Source organism: Betta splendens, chromosome 13 (assembly GCF_900634795.4).
Source record: "Betta splendens chromosome 13, fBetSpl5.4, whole genome shotgun sequence".
NCBI lineage: Eukaryota > Metazoa > Chordata > Actinopteri > Anabantiformes > Osphronemidae > Betta > Betta splendens.
Genome location: NC_040893.2, coordinates 14,776,627 through 14,788,452, shown reverse-complemented (window position 1 = coordinate 14,788,452; position 11,826 = coordinate 14,776,627). Strand labels below are relative to the sequence as shown.

General features: G+C 38.3%; 3 protein-coding genes across 3 annotated transcripts; 2 read left to right on the top strand and 1 right to left on the bottom strand.

The window, feature by feature from the left end:
• Window positions 1–356: 356 nt before the first annotated feature.
• On the bottom strand, window positions 357–4,701 carry nop53 (NOP53 ribosome biogenesis factor). Its single transcript, XM_029170146.3, has 12 exons — window positions 4,487–4,701; window positions 3,908–3,984; window positions 3,637–3,736; window positions 3,100–3,302; window positions 2,571–2,626; window positions 2,354–2,449; window positions 2,164–2,265; window positions 1,902–2,063; window positions 1,509–1,684; window positions 1,177–1,243; window positions 722–798; window positions 357–613 (listed from the first exon to the last, which is right to left on the bottom strand). Exons 1-12 carry the CDS (start codon window positions 4,681–4,683, stop codon window positions 553–555), a joined length of 1,374 nt encoding a protein of 457 aa, XP_029025979.1. The 5' UTR covers window positions 4,684–4,701; the 3' UTR covers window positions 357–552.
• A 514-nt stretch (window positions 4,702–5,215) lies between these two features.
• LOC114867482 (histone H3.3A) lies at window positions 5,216–7,641 on the top strand. Its single transcript, XM_029170149.2, has 4 exons — window positions 5,216–5,373; window positions 6,302–6,445; window positions 6,525–6,678; window positions 6,768–7,641. The coding sequence occupies exons 2-4, from the start codon at window positions 6,318–6,320 to the stop codon at window positions 6,894–6,896; spliced, it is 411 nt and encodes a 136-aa protein (XP_029025982.1). The 5' UTR covers window positions 5,216–5,373; window positions 6,302–6,317; the 3' UTR covers window positions 6,897–7,641.
• A 545-nt stretch (window positions 7,642–8,186) lies between these two features.
• Window positions 8,187–11,520, top strand: LOC114867481 (histone H3.3A). The gene is made up of 4 exons (XM_029170148.3): window positions 8,187–8,345; window positions 9,250–9,393; window positions 9,539–9,692; window positions 9,994–11,520. Exons 2-4 carry the CDS (start codon window positions 9,266–9,268, stop codon window positions 10,120–10,122), a joined length of 411 nt encoding a protein of 136 aa, XP_029025981.1. The 5' UTR covers window positions 8,187–8,345; window positions 9,250–9,265; the 3' UTR covers window positions 10,123–11,520.
• Window positions 11,521–11,826: the final 306 nt, after the last annotated feature.

Genomic DNA, 11,826 nt, shown 5'->3' with positions numbered 1-11,826 from the left:
AGAGGACAGGTTGAAATATTTGACATCAACTGAAAATATTAACATTTCTAATAGGCCTTTAAATGCACACTTTATCAAGACGATCAGGACAACATATCAACCGTTGACGTAAATCTGAGCAAATCCTTGCAGCAGTATATTAATACTTCATGCAGCTGACCCTCCATTGAACCCAAGTTGAATGTCTCATGTTTCAGCAGGGCAGTGACACACCAACACTGGTCTGGAAACCATAAATCCTTAAGACTTTTTCTTATAGGATTCAAGATTAGGTATCAATATAGATTCAAGACTAATCAAATTTTTGGGTGGAAATAAATACAACTGACTTGTAGATTAACCATTAGAGGAAACAATTGTGGCTTTTAAAATGGTTTATACATATTTATCCAAGTTGTACTTTACACATCCTTTTTTGAGGTCACAATCGTCTGAAGGGGTTAAGGACACCGTCTGTAGTCAATAAGTTGTATACACACAAATCCATTATTTTACATTTTTGGCTGTGAATGTTGCCCAGCCATTTGTGCTCCTGTGGTCTGTGCACACGACCTAGGTGATCTCTCTAAAAGCTCTCTTCTCCACATATTTCAGCTTGTATTTCCTCTTGAACCTAAGGGGGGGAAAAAGTAGTAAAAACATACAATTTAATCAACATACTCATTGTAAATCTGTAATTCACTGCAAGCCTTTGATGAGAAGTTACGTAAGAAATTCTTACTTGGCTCTTTCTCTGGGTTCGATCAGGTTCCTCTTCTGCAGACTCTTGAAGCGATCTGTAAGGACGCTGCCCTCTGGCTGCAGAGGCACATCATTACAAGTAGTAAAAAAATGGGACAAGTCCAGACCAACGGGTTGTAAAGATTCACTATGCTCTGACTTAATTCATTCTCAAGTTATAAAACAGATGACTTCTAATATTTAGATATAGTGAAAGAAGAACTAAAAGACTTACAGTGGAAATTAGACTATAATAATCCCTATAGGGAAAATTGGGTTGTCACAGAATTAGAGAAAAGGATAAAGCTTAGAGTAAGACAATAGAGGGCTGAAGATTATACACTGAGTAACTTAACCAAAACTAATTATAGATATGAGCAATTTCAGGACATTTTGTCTTCAAAAAAAAAAAGGTCAAAGTTGATGAGTGTGCACTTGTTTTAGTGCTGAACGTACCTTGAGCTGTCGCAGAGACCCAGCCAACTCATCACTCAACTGAACCTCCATGTCCTGAGGCTGGAACCTGCAAATGACAAAAGGTCAAATGACCACAGGTGAGGTATTAAAGCATTCATAGGATGGCCACAATTATGCAACAAAAAGCTACGTCTTTTCGAAGTATACAAGCAGCAAATTAAGACACTTTTCCAATAGTAGGTGAGCTAAAAGCAAAAACTAGAAGCAATGGAAGATTTTCGCAAAATCCTGGTCTCTTGATGCTCCATTCTGAAAAAAATGGAAAAAAATACACATTTGTGTCAGACAGCGCGAGAGCATCAAGTGTTTACCTGAGTTTGCCGAGGCGCCTGGGCTGAGATTTCTCAGCCTCCTGGTTGGCCTTGCGGAGCACCTGTCTGGCTTTGGTCTTCTCTTCATCTTGTTTGATTGACGCCTTTATGGAGCGAAGCTGGAAAAGCTGCTGCTGCCGTTTGGTCTGTTGCTTGTCAGCAAGTCGTTGCTGCTCCTGTGGTGCAAAGAAAACCCAAAACTGTTGCTCATTTTGTTCCATAATTATAGGGTCAGTTTATGTCTTGTGCAAAGCTTGTGAAGAGTCACATCAATACATACACACACACTGTTGTTCAATACATGGTAAAGGTCATCAGAAATGGCTGCTGCTGCTAACAGTTTTTCTCAAACAAAAACAAGACCTGATCGTGTATTTAGAGATTCTCTTTTACCTTGACTTTGTTTGCTTTCTCTCTCTTTCTCTGTTTCTCTGTCTTCTTCTCTGACACTGTGGAGCCTCCCACTGCCACATCTTCCTCCTCATCAGGAGTAATTTCTTCTTCAACCTCATCCTCCTCCACCAGCCCTTCCACCAGTTCTCTTAAGGTCGTCTCCTACAGAACACATACATGCAGATTATGGACAATGAGATATAGTTGCTCAATGTATTAAGGGGTCATAATGTGACAGAAGAACAAGAAAGATCATGTGTACCTCTGTAGCTTTGTCCTCTTTGTTAAAAGAAAGCTGTTTCTCTGTTTTTAATTCCTCCTTTTGCTTCTTTACCTCCACCTCATGGGCTTCCTGCAGCAAGGCCTGGAATCACAGATTAGGGAGAGAAACAGGACAGTGAGAAGTCTGTTGAGACACTGCTAGATCTGTAAATTGCAGAGGTGCCATTTACTTGATGGGAGAAGAAGTCTGGGTTGTAGGAGCCTCCAGGTGCGATCACCTCCACAGCAGGAAGCACGGACGGCTTTTCATTCAGCTTCTCTGGACGCTGAATAAGAAGTAATGAAGCTAAATTATTGCAAACCTATTTATTCTAATCCAGACATACACACAATCACAAAAAGGTGCTCATTAATTAAGGTGCTTTTATTTTGTAACTGCTCATTTACCTTCACAAGCTTCTTGCGAGTCTGCTGAAGGAACCAAGGATCACGCAAGTCTTTGGCTGTTAAAAAAAGAAAAATTGAATGCAATACACAATGTGATAATTTTTCCATGGTTACGTAATAAATGCCACAACTTTTCACTAAATTAATAATTGTAACATGGCTGGTAAGTAACAAATGGTTACTGGTAACAGTTACAATGTACGGCCAACTAAAAAACAGCCACACATGAAGGTTTGCGTGTTGCAATACACATGTAGTTTGCCTGTGATCATGCTGTGCTGTTATTCCAACTATGACCTGTTTCAAATAGACAAACACTAACATGCTAATAGATTCTTATGAATGACTGACTATTCATGACATTTGCGTATTTTAGGTGCTGTGTTTATCCTCAGATCCCAGACAACTGTTCACATAACCGTTATCTGGGCTTCACGTTGTCTTCACATTCCCATAAAGGAAATACTGTGAGCGCAAGGATGGGATCATCACTGGACACATGCTCCCCTCCGAACCCCACAACACTCACCCTCCTGTCCCCATATGTCGTAATAGGCTCTGTTTGGGTTGTTGTTGGCTTCAACAGCCGCCTTTTTGGCTGTCCTGACAACTGGCCGTCTGTTTAGCAGCTTTTTCTGTGTACGAGTCACCACTCCTTTTGCTGCCAGCTCCTCTGCCCTATGGGCAATGCGGCGAAGTTTCTTGGCATTTGGTTGCTGATAGGCCAGAACACTAGGAGACAGGCAGAAGACATGTTAACCTGATTATGTAGGGAAGCAAGAGGATGTTGAGAAAACAAGTAGAATTAAACTACCGTTACACAAAGAGTACACTGGATGTTAAGGCCTGTTTATTTAGATTTCTACTAGTGTTTGCACATCCTAAAATACCAGAACACTATTCACACAGCCATCTCTTAAATTCCTGTGTTGTTTTCACATTTTTACATGGAGGAATTTCTTAGATTAATTTGTCCATTAGGGAGAACTGCTTAGATAAAACTAAGCAATTTCTTTTAACAATGTCTTAACAACTAAATCTAAAGTAAACAGGCACGAATACCTACTCTTTAGGTGGTGGAACAAGGGAGTTCTGCTGTAGGATCAGGTCTATCCTTAGAGGACGTGGCTCTTTACCTCTCCTCTTCCGTGCAACAGGTTCTGGTGCTTAAAAAAACATTCACCAAACAATCATTAATAAAGATACACAGACAACATAACATGAAGTAATAATAAAACTAGGTGCATGAAGATTATGAAAAAGGGTAGAAATACAATATGCTACTCAAAACAAAATGTGGTTCAGAAGCACCACAGCTATAAACAATTTTAGTTTACCTTTATGTTCAGCTTTCTTGGGTTGTCCAACATCCACAAAGAACAAAGTGTCATCTGGCTTTTCAGACAGAAGACCCCTGAAACACAGCAGTTGACAAGTTAGCTGTTAAATGTTTTATTCAATTGTATTTGACAGAATGGAAATCACAGGCTAAATAAAACGTAAAGTTGGGTAACAGTTTGTATTGTGCTGTTTTATAAAGCTTTCAAACTATGCGTTGTATACTATATTACCAAACTGTTATGTCTGAGGTAATGAGATTATTATATATCATATTCAGTTGAAGCTTTCCCTGTACAAAAAGTCGGAACAAGATTTATTTAAAAGGAGTATTTAATTTGTAATTTGTTCATTTTTTTAAAAAATGAACAGAAGTGACGTACAATAAAAACAGCAGCTGAAACAACTGGTGGCCAACATGAACATAACCAAAAACAAATAGTTAACGCGAACAGTTTTTAAAGAAGGTATCTGAGCAAATGAACCTAAATAAGAGATAATGAATAAGGGGTTCAATGTATTGTATCCTTAGATTCCAAACCGCACCGTGGTTTGTGTTTCAAGTCTGTGTAACTCACCCCGTGGTCCTCTCCTGCAGCCGGACGTCCTCTAAAAACTCCTCCACATCGTTTATGTCGCTGTGTTTATTCCAGTTCTTCTTTTTATTTTTGTTTACACGTCTTCTTCGACTACTAACGGGGTCTGAAGAAGAATTTAACTTTAGAAATCCTGGCTGCGAAGCAACCACGCGTTTCAACCTCCTGGCCGCCGCCATGTTAGAGGACTAAAGAGGAGAATCGCGTCTTCTTCCTTTTTAATGTAAACCCATGGACGTCGTAGCGCCACCTGTAGGACTTGTAGTGTAGACTCCATAAAAGAAATAATTATATAAATAAAGCATAAACTTTAGTATTTACTGTTTAATATTTTCAATGATTTATTGTTTGAATGATTTATAAAATGTAAAACGCTTAAGCATTTGAAATATGCCAAAAACAAAGCAGCTAGATCCTTTAACGTAAATTTTAAAACATTTTATTTATTACTACATAATAAAAACAAAATAATGGACAGAAAAAAAAAATCTAATAGGTGCACCCACTTTCAAAGCCACAAATCATCTACACTAATGTTACTGTTTTAGCCGTGTTGCTCTTATTAAAAAACATGTAAATAAAACAATCTATAAAAAATGTAAATACCTAAAGTAACTAAATTGTCAATACTGGTACAAAGAAAAACTTGTTGCCGGATGTTTCATGTAAATGTGTCTATAGTTGTTCATTATACTGCTTGGTGCATGTATGTTTCTTCCAAGTGCATCATGGGAAACGTGTCTCCTACTGCTTTCCTATGTTCTTTTTCCTTTTTTTCGTCCCTTCGTTTTATTGCGAGAACAACGCTTTAGAGACTGAAGAAATAATCACTCATTTCAGAGCTACAATCTTTCACTAAGTTTTCAAAGGTAAGTATTACTGTTTCAGTAAAAGTACAATCTTTCATTTGATGTTGTATTAGTTCTTGGATGGACGAGTTTTTCGCTTATTTTTTGGTAAAAAGGAAAGAGCAGAGCTGTCGAGCTATTATGTCTCTGCTCGGGGAGCGAGGGATCTGAAAAGCACTTGTGATCTGGTCGAATTTGACTCGGAAATGCGCCTATAGCGAGGGGTCATCTGACAAAATATTGTTCATCAAATGATCCGCTGACATGTCTAGTATTGTTTCCTAAAAGTAAAGTCCACTTTCACGCTGCTGTTTTTATATTCTTTCGTCGTTTTTATCGTCACCGTCCTCGTTTGCTACAGCGAATTCTCCTTCCCGTTTACATTCTTCAAGCCAGAAGCCAGCCATCATCTTTAAGTGCACTCGTTTGTAGACACAGGGCATCTAGTGTGGGCGGGGTCGCCTCGTTTTCCTCTAAAATAGCTAATTCTGAATGAAAAAACAAGGCTTGTCCTTAGCCGGGGAGAACTGCACGCAGAAACGAACGCACCTTTCAGTAGTGCGCAAGGGGTGTGGTTTGTTGGCTGACTGTCGTGGTAGTGATTGGTTGAAATGTTAATAATATCCCGCCCTACAAATACGTTCCTAAAATGTTATTGGTTTATTTGATAAAGAGTTTAGTTTTGATTCGACGCTATCCTTGTCTATTTGCTAAAATGATTACATAAGCTACTTTAGATAATGTTTTAAAAATGAGGCTCTTGACATTGGTTATTTTTTCCGTCACACTGTATTCAGAGAGTAGGGTTTTTCAAGTTGATTGGACATTCAAATAAATAGAAGATTTTTATTTTTGCATTTTTTATGAAGCCTAACCTGGTAACTGTTTTGATAAATGCAAATAAAACCCCTTGTTTCCACAAAATTAAGCTTTAATATCTACCCCTCAGGTGAGTTTTAGTCGTCATGGCTCGTACCAAGCAGACTGCCCGTAAGTCCACTGGAGGTAAAGCTCCACGCAAGCAGCTGGCCACTAAGGCTGCTCGCAAGAGTGCCCCATCCACTGGTGGCGTGAAGAAGCCCCATCGTTACAGGTAAATACACTTTTGGAGCATTTGATGGGTAGCATATGTGCAAAAGCAACTGCTTCCACTTTGTAACTCTCCTGTGAAGGCCCGGTACTGTGGCTCTGCGTGAGATCCGTCGTTATCAGAAGTCCACTGAGCTGCTGATCCGCAAGCTGCCCTTCCAGCGCCTGGTGAGAGAAATTGCCCAGGACTTTAAGACCGATCTGCGTTTCCAGAGTGCAGCCATCGGAGCTTTGCAGGTCAGTGCCATTCTCTTTTAAAAACCGCTAAACTAATAGTGTTTCATTTTTGAAAATGAAAAAAAATGTTTTGACCCTATCCTCTATAGGAGGCCAGTGAGGCCTACCTGGTGGGTCTGTTTGAGGACACCAACCTGTGCGCCATCCATGCCAAGCGTGTCACCATCATGCCTAAAGACATCCAGCTGGCACGTCGTATCCGTGGGGAGCGAGCTTAAAATGTGTTTTGATTTGTATTCTGTCTTCTTTCCATGTTTTTCCTTCCTCTATATTTAGTAACTTGATTTGAGGTTCTCTCTCTCTTTCTCTATCTATATATATCTATATAAATATATATAGATATCTATATATAAAAATATCATATGATTGTGATAACTGTAAGTGATCATGTCTTCTTTGGTGCTACTTGTAGTAGAGTTTCCTTAGAGATATCTTCATATCTTCACATTTAAAACTTTCAATCACAGTTACACTTCTCATTTTCAACTAGCTAGCTCACATGCCTTGTTACATTATTAAATAAGGCATTTTGCCGGCCAAGAATAGGGTATGATCTGAAATGAGCATAGGAAATAGCATTAAGATTGAGACATTTTCAGCTTCAGATGGGCACGTACATTGATTTAATGGGTCTTCTGTTTTTAAAATGGTTTATTTCTACTGTTACTGTTTAATGTATCGAAATACAAAAGTTTGATTTTGATTGTCATTGTGCTATGATGACACTGCATGGTTTGACTATAAGAGGCATATATGTAGCAGACGTGCGTTGATCATATTTTGATTTTCAGCCATGTTATTATGTCCAGATAATATTATTACTTTTTGTTCTGCTCTCAGGTTGACATGATAACCTAATTCTTTTCCTGTGTTTTTGATTCATGTTATTGGTCATTTATAAAAGCAAAATATTTGTATTCCAGTATTCACATACGAACATAATAAACAGATCTTGTGGGTAAATCTGCTGTAAGAGTCAGTATTTAAAAAACTAAATTTATTGTTGCAGATGATTTTTTAAGTTATATTATCAAAACAAATATCAAAATTATCAATTAAAGCAACCCCAATTATTCAATTTAATATTAGTTATTGGACGTAAATATGTAAGAATTTTCCCTTTTTGTGAGAATAAAAACTGATATTTGTATTGTATATGGTTAAAAGGTTAAACTAAAAAATCAATTTCACAATTGGGCACAAGAAATTACATTTATCTTGGCCAACTGTAATCACATTCAATAAAACACGTTCATTGTCTGTATTTTCAGTTACTTTCCCTTGTGAGCTATAAAAACTACCTCAAACATGGCATCCTTTTAAATCCTGCTTACGCAAATAACTTTCGTGCCACTTTCGGTTTGACTTGTCTTGTTCCATGCGCACGAGCTAAATAACGCTACAAATAAGTTACGTAATATACTTCGTGTAAATGACTTGTCTCATAAACAATGATAAAACACCGTCGATCGAATCAACCCCGGTTGACCAGTAACCCTAAATTTTAAGGTGACCACAGAAACTGCTCTAAAAGCTGTTGCATTGTGGGACACAAGATTGAAGCGGCGGCCATTTTCCCGCTGGACGCTGCTTCCCATTGTGGATACGAAGAAGAAAATAGAGGCAGGCGAGATATTTCTCACGACTTCAACACACTTTTCCCTTAGGTAAGCCGCTCGAAATGGGTCATCGTGTACGTGAATGAACTTTGTGTTTTTAACTTGTAAATTACTCAATTTACAGCAGCGTTTGTCAAAGAAAAACTCGTATTTATTCGTGTGAAAAATAACAAACACGGCCGTCGAAACGACGGTGAAATGCAGTCTTTTCTGCGGCCGTTGAGACGAGGGGAAATTCCGTTTCAAATAATGCGCCGGTTCAGCTCGGTTTTACGCAGCCGTTAGAGGTTGTTCAGCTTCCCTGTTCCTATCTATGGGTTCCTTGAACTGTCCTCTGTGGTGATCTCGTATTTCCCGGTTAGCTGGAAGAGTGGTTATTTGTAAAATCGAAGTTGTTTATGTGCTAGTCTTGCTCCTCTGCCCTGAGTCTTTATCCCGTTTGCGCATCAAACCGCCGCCATCATCAGAGCTGGGGAGGCGGGTCTTACAACAGTGGAAGGCAGTCGTAGGAGGCCGTACCATTACCCTTTCTTTTTGGTGATTGGCTTACACATTATTTCTTTATTTACGCACTACTCTACCAGCCAATAACGTCATCGTCTATTTTTGATTGACATTTACCGGGCTCTTTGCGATAGGAAATGTGTTGTATGTTTACTTTCTCAAAAAGTTAACTTAAATCGAGTTTCCAGTTTGAGTCATTCCATTTCAAAAGCTGTATTCAGGCAGCGTCTTCCGCAACAGTGGCGTCAAGTAGAGAAGTACAAAACCATTATTGTACAACACTTAAGTTCAACTTATATTGTACATAAAAGTGCCTCATTTATAATCATTCAGAAGCATTTCCTATTTTTTGTAACAAACTCTCTACATTACTCTTACTGAAAAATACAGTAATAACATCAAAAGTGTATGGGGGAAGATGATGCTGAAACTTTGCTTGTATTTTTAGGTGATCTCTTGTAGTCATGGCTCGTACCAAGCAGACTGCCCGTAAGTCCACTGGAGGCAAAGCCCCACGTAAGCAGCTGGCAACAAAGGCTGCTCGTAAGAGTGCCCCATCCACTGGTGGTGTCAAGAAGCCCCATCGCTACAGGTGAGACAGCATTCATGCAGGTTCTTCACTCTGCCCTGAATTTGTTATACCATATCACAAGTAACTAATGCATTAACAATTAGTAACCATTACACAGCAAGTGAAGTGCTATGCGTTTGACTTAATTTTTGTATGCATTGTCAAGGCCCGGTACTGTGGCTCTGCGTGAGATCCGTCGTTATCAGAAGTCCACTGAGCTGCTGATCCGCAAGCTGCCCTTCCAGCGCCTGGTGAGAGAAATTGCCCAGGACTTCAAGACTGATCTGCGTTTCCAGAGCGCAGCCATCGGAGCTTTGCAGGTCAGCATTGCTAAGCTGTTCACTTTATGTAGTTATTGTAAAATAATGATTGTTTATGTACTGTGAGGGTGTTTTTTATGTATGTGAAAAGAAGCAGTAATGAATGCAGTAGCAGATGAAAATAAGGTTGTAAAAATCACTCAACTATGTGTGTATTATTGTTTATCTAATCTCTACATAATTTTGTTTCTTTGTTTTTTTTTTTGTAGAATAACATTTAGTGTGACATTGTCAAAGCTAATAGCAAATGCTTACAATATGCCAAAGCCAGGTGTTAATTTTTTGTTTTCTTCATCTACAGGAGGCCAGTGAGGCCTACCTTGTGGGTTTGTTTGAGGACACAAATCTGTGCGCCATCCACGCCAAGCGTGTCACCATCATGCCCAAAGACATCCAGCTGGCACGTCGTATCCGTGGGGAGCGTGCTTAAACTCTCCTTCTATTGGTCTTTTTACCTCCACCTATCTTTCCTTCACCAGTTTGTCTTTCCATCCCTCTGTACCTCACTCCATGCCTCCTCCCTCCCTCCCCCTCACTCTCCCTGTGTTAGTAGTGTGTAGATGAAAACTGATTATATTAAGAATAAAGTGTATAGTTGTGTTTTCTTAGTGCTCAGCAGACTTCTAGGGTACTCTCTTTTTTGCATGTACCAACTATTGATGATGAGCTCTCCCCATGCACACATCTCCAGTTTGCACTGTTCTTACTCTTGAGTCAGTCTTCAAGGTAAAAGATGATTTGGTAATCGACTAGACTACAGAAAAATGTAGAGTACAACAATGCAAATTTGGAAAAGACAGACAGGAGGTGAGAATGGGTATTTGACTGCTGAAGGACTCTTATCTCCTTTTTTGCAGCAGGGTGCTAGAAGAACTAAGTCCGTCCTCTTCTCCTGGTCCCAGTCTTTTGCTCAGACGGTCCTCGTCTGTTTTTAAACTAACCAGGCTGGAATTTCTGTCCCTGTATGTGTGCATGAGTGTTTGCTCTGATCACAGCAAATTGTATACAATTCACTAGCATCTTTGGAGAATTTGATTTATGATTACCATAATGATCAGTCATGAGTCTAACATCATTTGTTGTGTTAGGTTTCAATTTTCCTTCCAAACAGGTCTCATGCACAGGGAGTTTTGTGGATGACATAGAAATGGGGGGATGAAACAGAGCAAAATACTTAGAGAGAACAAATAAAGCAAATTTGAAATATTTTTTTCTACAGAAATGAGATGCTATTGACTAATTATGGCACCAAAGTTTGATTCTCTTTAGAACATTTTTCCTAACTGATGAGACTTTACCCATTTGTTTTTGTGGTGTTTAAATTGGTTTGGATCTTCAAAGCCTAATCTTACCAGCTCAAAATACTGTTACTGATGCTTTTTATGTATCAGTGGCTCATTTTTTATACATAACCTTTTTATGGTTATTTAAGGTTCATCAAGGTTGTAATGTTATTTAAAACCAAAAGTTCTCTCTAAAAGTGTGGAAATGTTTTTTGTAAAAAAACAAAAGCAAAACAACTGATTCAATGTCAAAAGTTGTTGTAAATCAGTGTTATTGACCAATATTGGCCAATGGCCATGTTTCTGTTTATGTCCCCCCGTGCTTCTGTTTCTTTTTTTTTCTTTTTTTTGGGTTCCTTCTCCAGATTTTTTGATCATCTGTATACCGTTTCTCAGGTTGACTTGTCTCCCTTTTAATTTAATTGAATTTTTTTTTGCTCGACTTGATTTTCTTTTTTTTAATGTTGAGGATGACGATTCAGTTAAATAATGTTTGTAATTTCCAGATTTGTCATATAAGTGGTAATAAATGGATGTTACACACAGATCGTCTCCTTAGTTCATAAATGGGACTTAACGTCACAATCACGCAATTCCACCACAAGATGGCAGTAAATCACTTAGTTAAAAAATAAACCATTAGCCATGAGACAAGGTTTCTGCATCATAGGAAAACAGAATAGTACACAAGATTATATATATATATATATATATATATATAATATATATATATATATTATATAATATATTATAAGATATTTAAAACACTATTGTTTTTATTCGTGCATTATCTTATGTATACACCTATAAAAATATTAGTAATGAATTTTATGAAACAACTATTGTAAACT

What these genes read in the sequence shown, in the direction of transcription:
- nop53 (XM_029170146.3), bottom strand. Translation starts at nt 4,683, where the DNA reads ATGGCGGCGGCCAGGAGGTTGAAACGCGTGGTTGCTTCGCAGCCAGGA. An exon ending in CTGCAGGAGAGGACCACGGG is followed by an intron (nt 3,985 to 4,486) that starts GTGAGTTACACA and finishes GCTGTGTTTCAG; the next exon opens with GGGTCTTCTGTCTGAAAAGC. An exon ending in CTCGCAAGAAGCTTGTGAAG is followed by an intron (nt 2,450 to 2,570) that starts GTAAATGAGCAG and finishes CTTCTTATTCAG; the next exon opens with CGTCCAGAGAAGCTGAATGA.
- LOC114867482 (XM_029170149.2), top strand. Translation starts at nt 6,318, where the DNA reads ATGGCTCGTACCAAGCAGACTGCCCGTAAGTCCACTGGAGGTAAAGCT. An exon ending in AAGAAGCCCCATCGTTACAG is followed by an intron (nt 6,446 to 6,524) that starts GTAAATACACTT and finishes TCTCCTGTGAAG; the next exon opens with GCCCGGTACTGTGGCTCTGC. An exon ending in CAGCCATCGGAGCTTTGCAG is followed by an intron (nt 6,679 to 6,767) that starts GTCAGTGCCATT and finishes TATCCTCTATAG; the next exon opens with GAGGCCAGTGAGGCCTACCT.
- LOC114867481 (XM_029170148.3), top strand. Translation starts at nt 9,266, where the DNA reads ATGGCTCGTACCAAGCAGACTGCCCGTAAGTCCACTGGAGGCAAAGCC. An exon ending in AAGAAGCCCCATCGCTACAG is followed by an intron (nt 9,394 to 9,538) that starts GTGAGACAGCAT and finishes TGCATTGTCAAG; the next exon opens with GCCCGGTACTGTGGCTCTGC. An exon ending in CAGCCATCGGAGCTTTGCAG is followed by an intron (nt 9,693 to 9,993) that starts GTCAGCATTGCT and finishes CTTCATCTACAG; the next exon opens with GAGGCCAGTGAGGCCTACCT.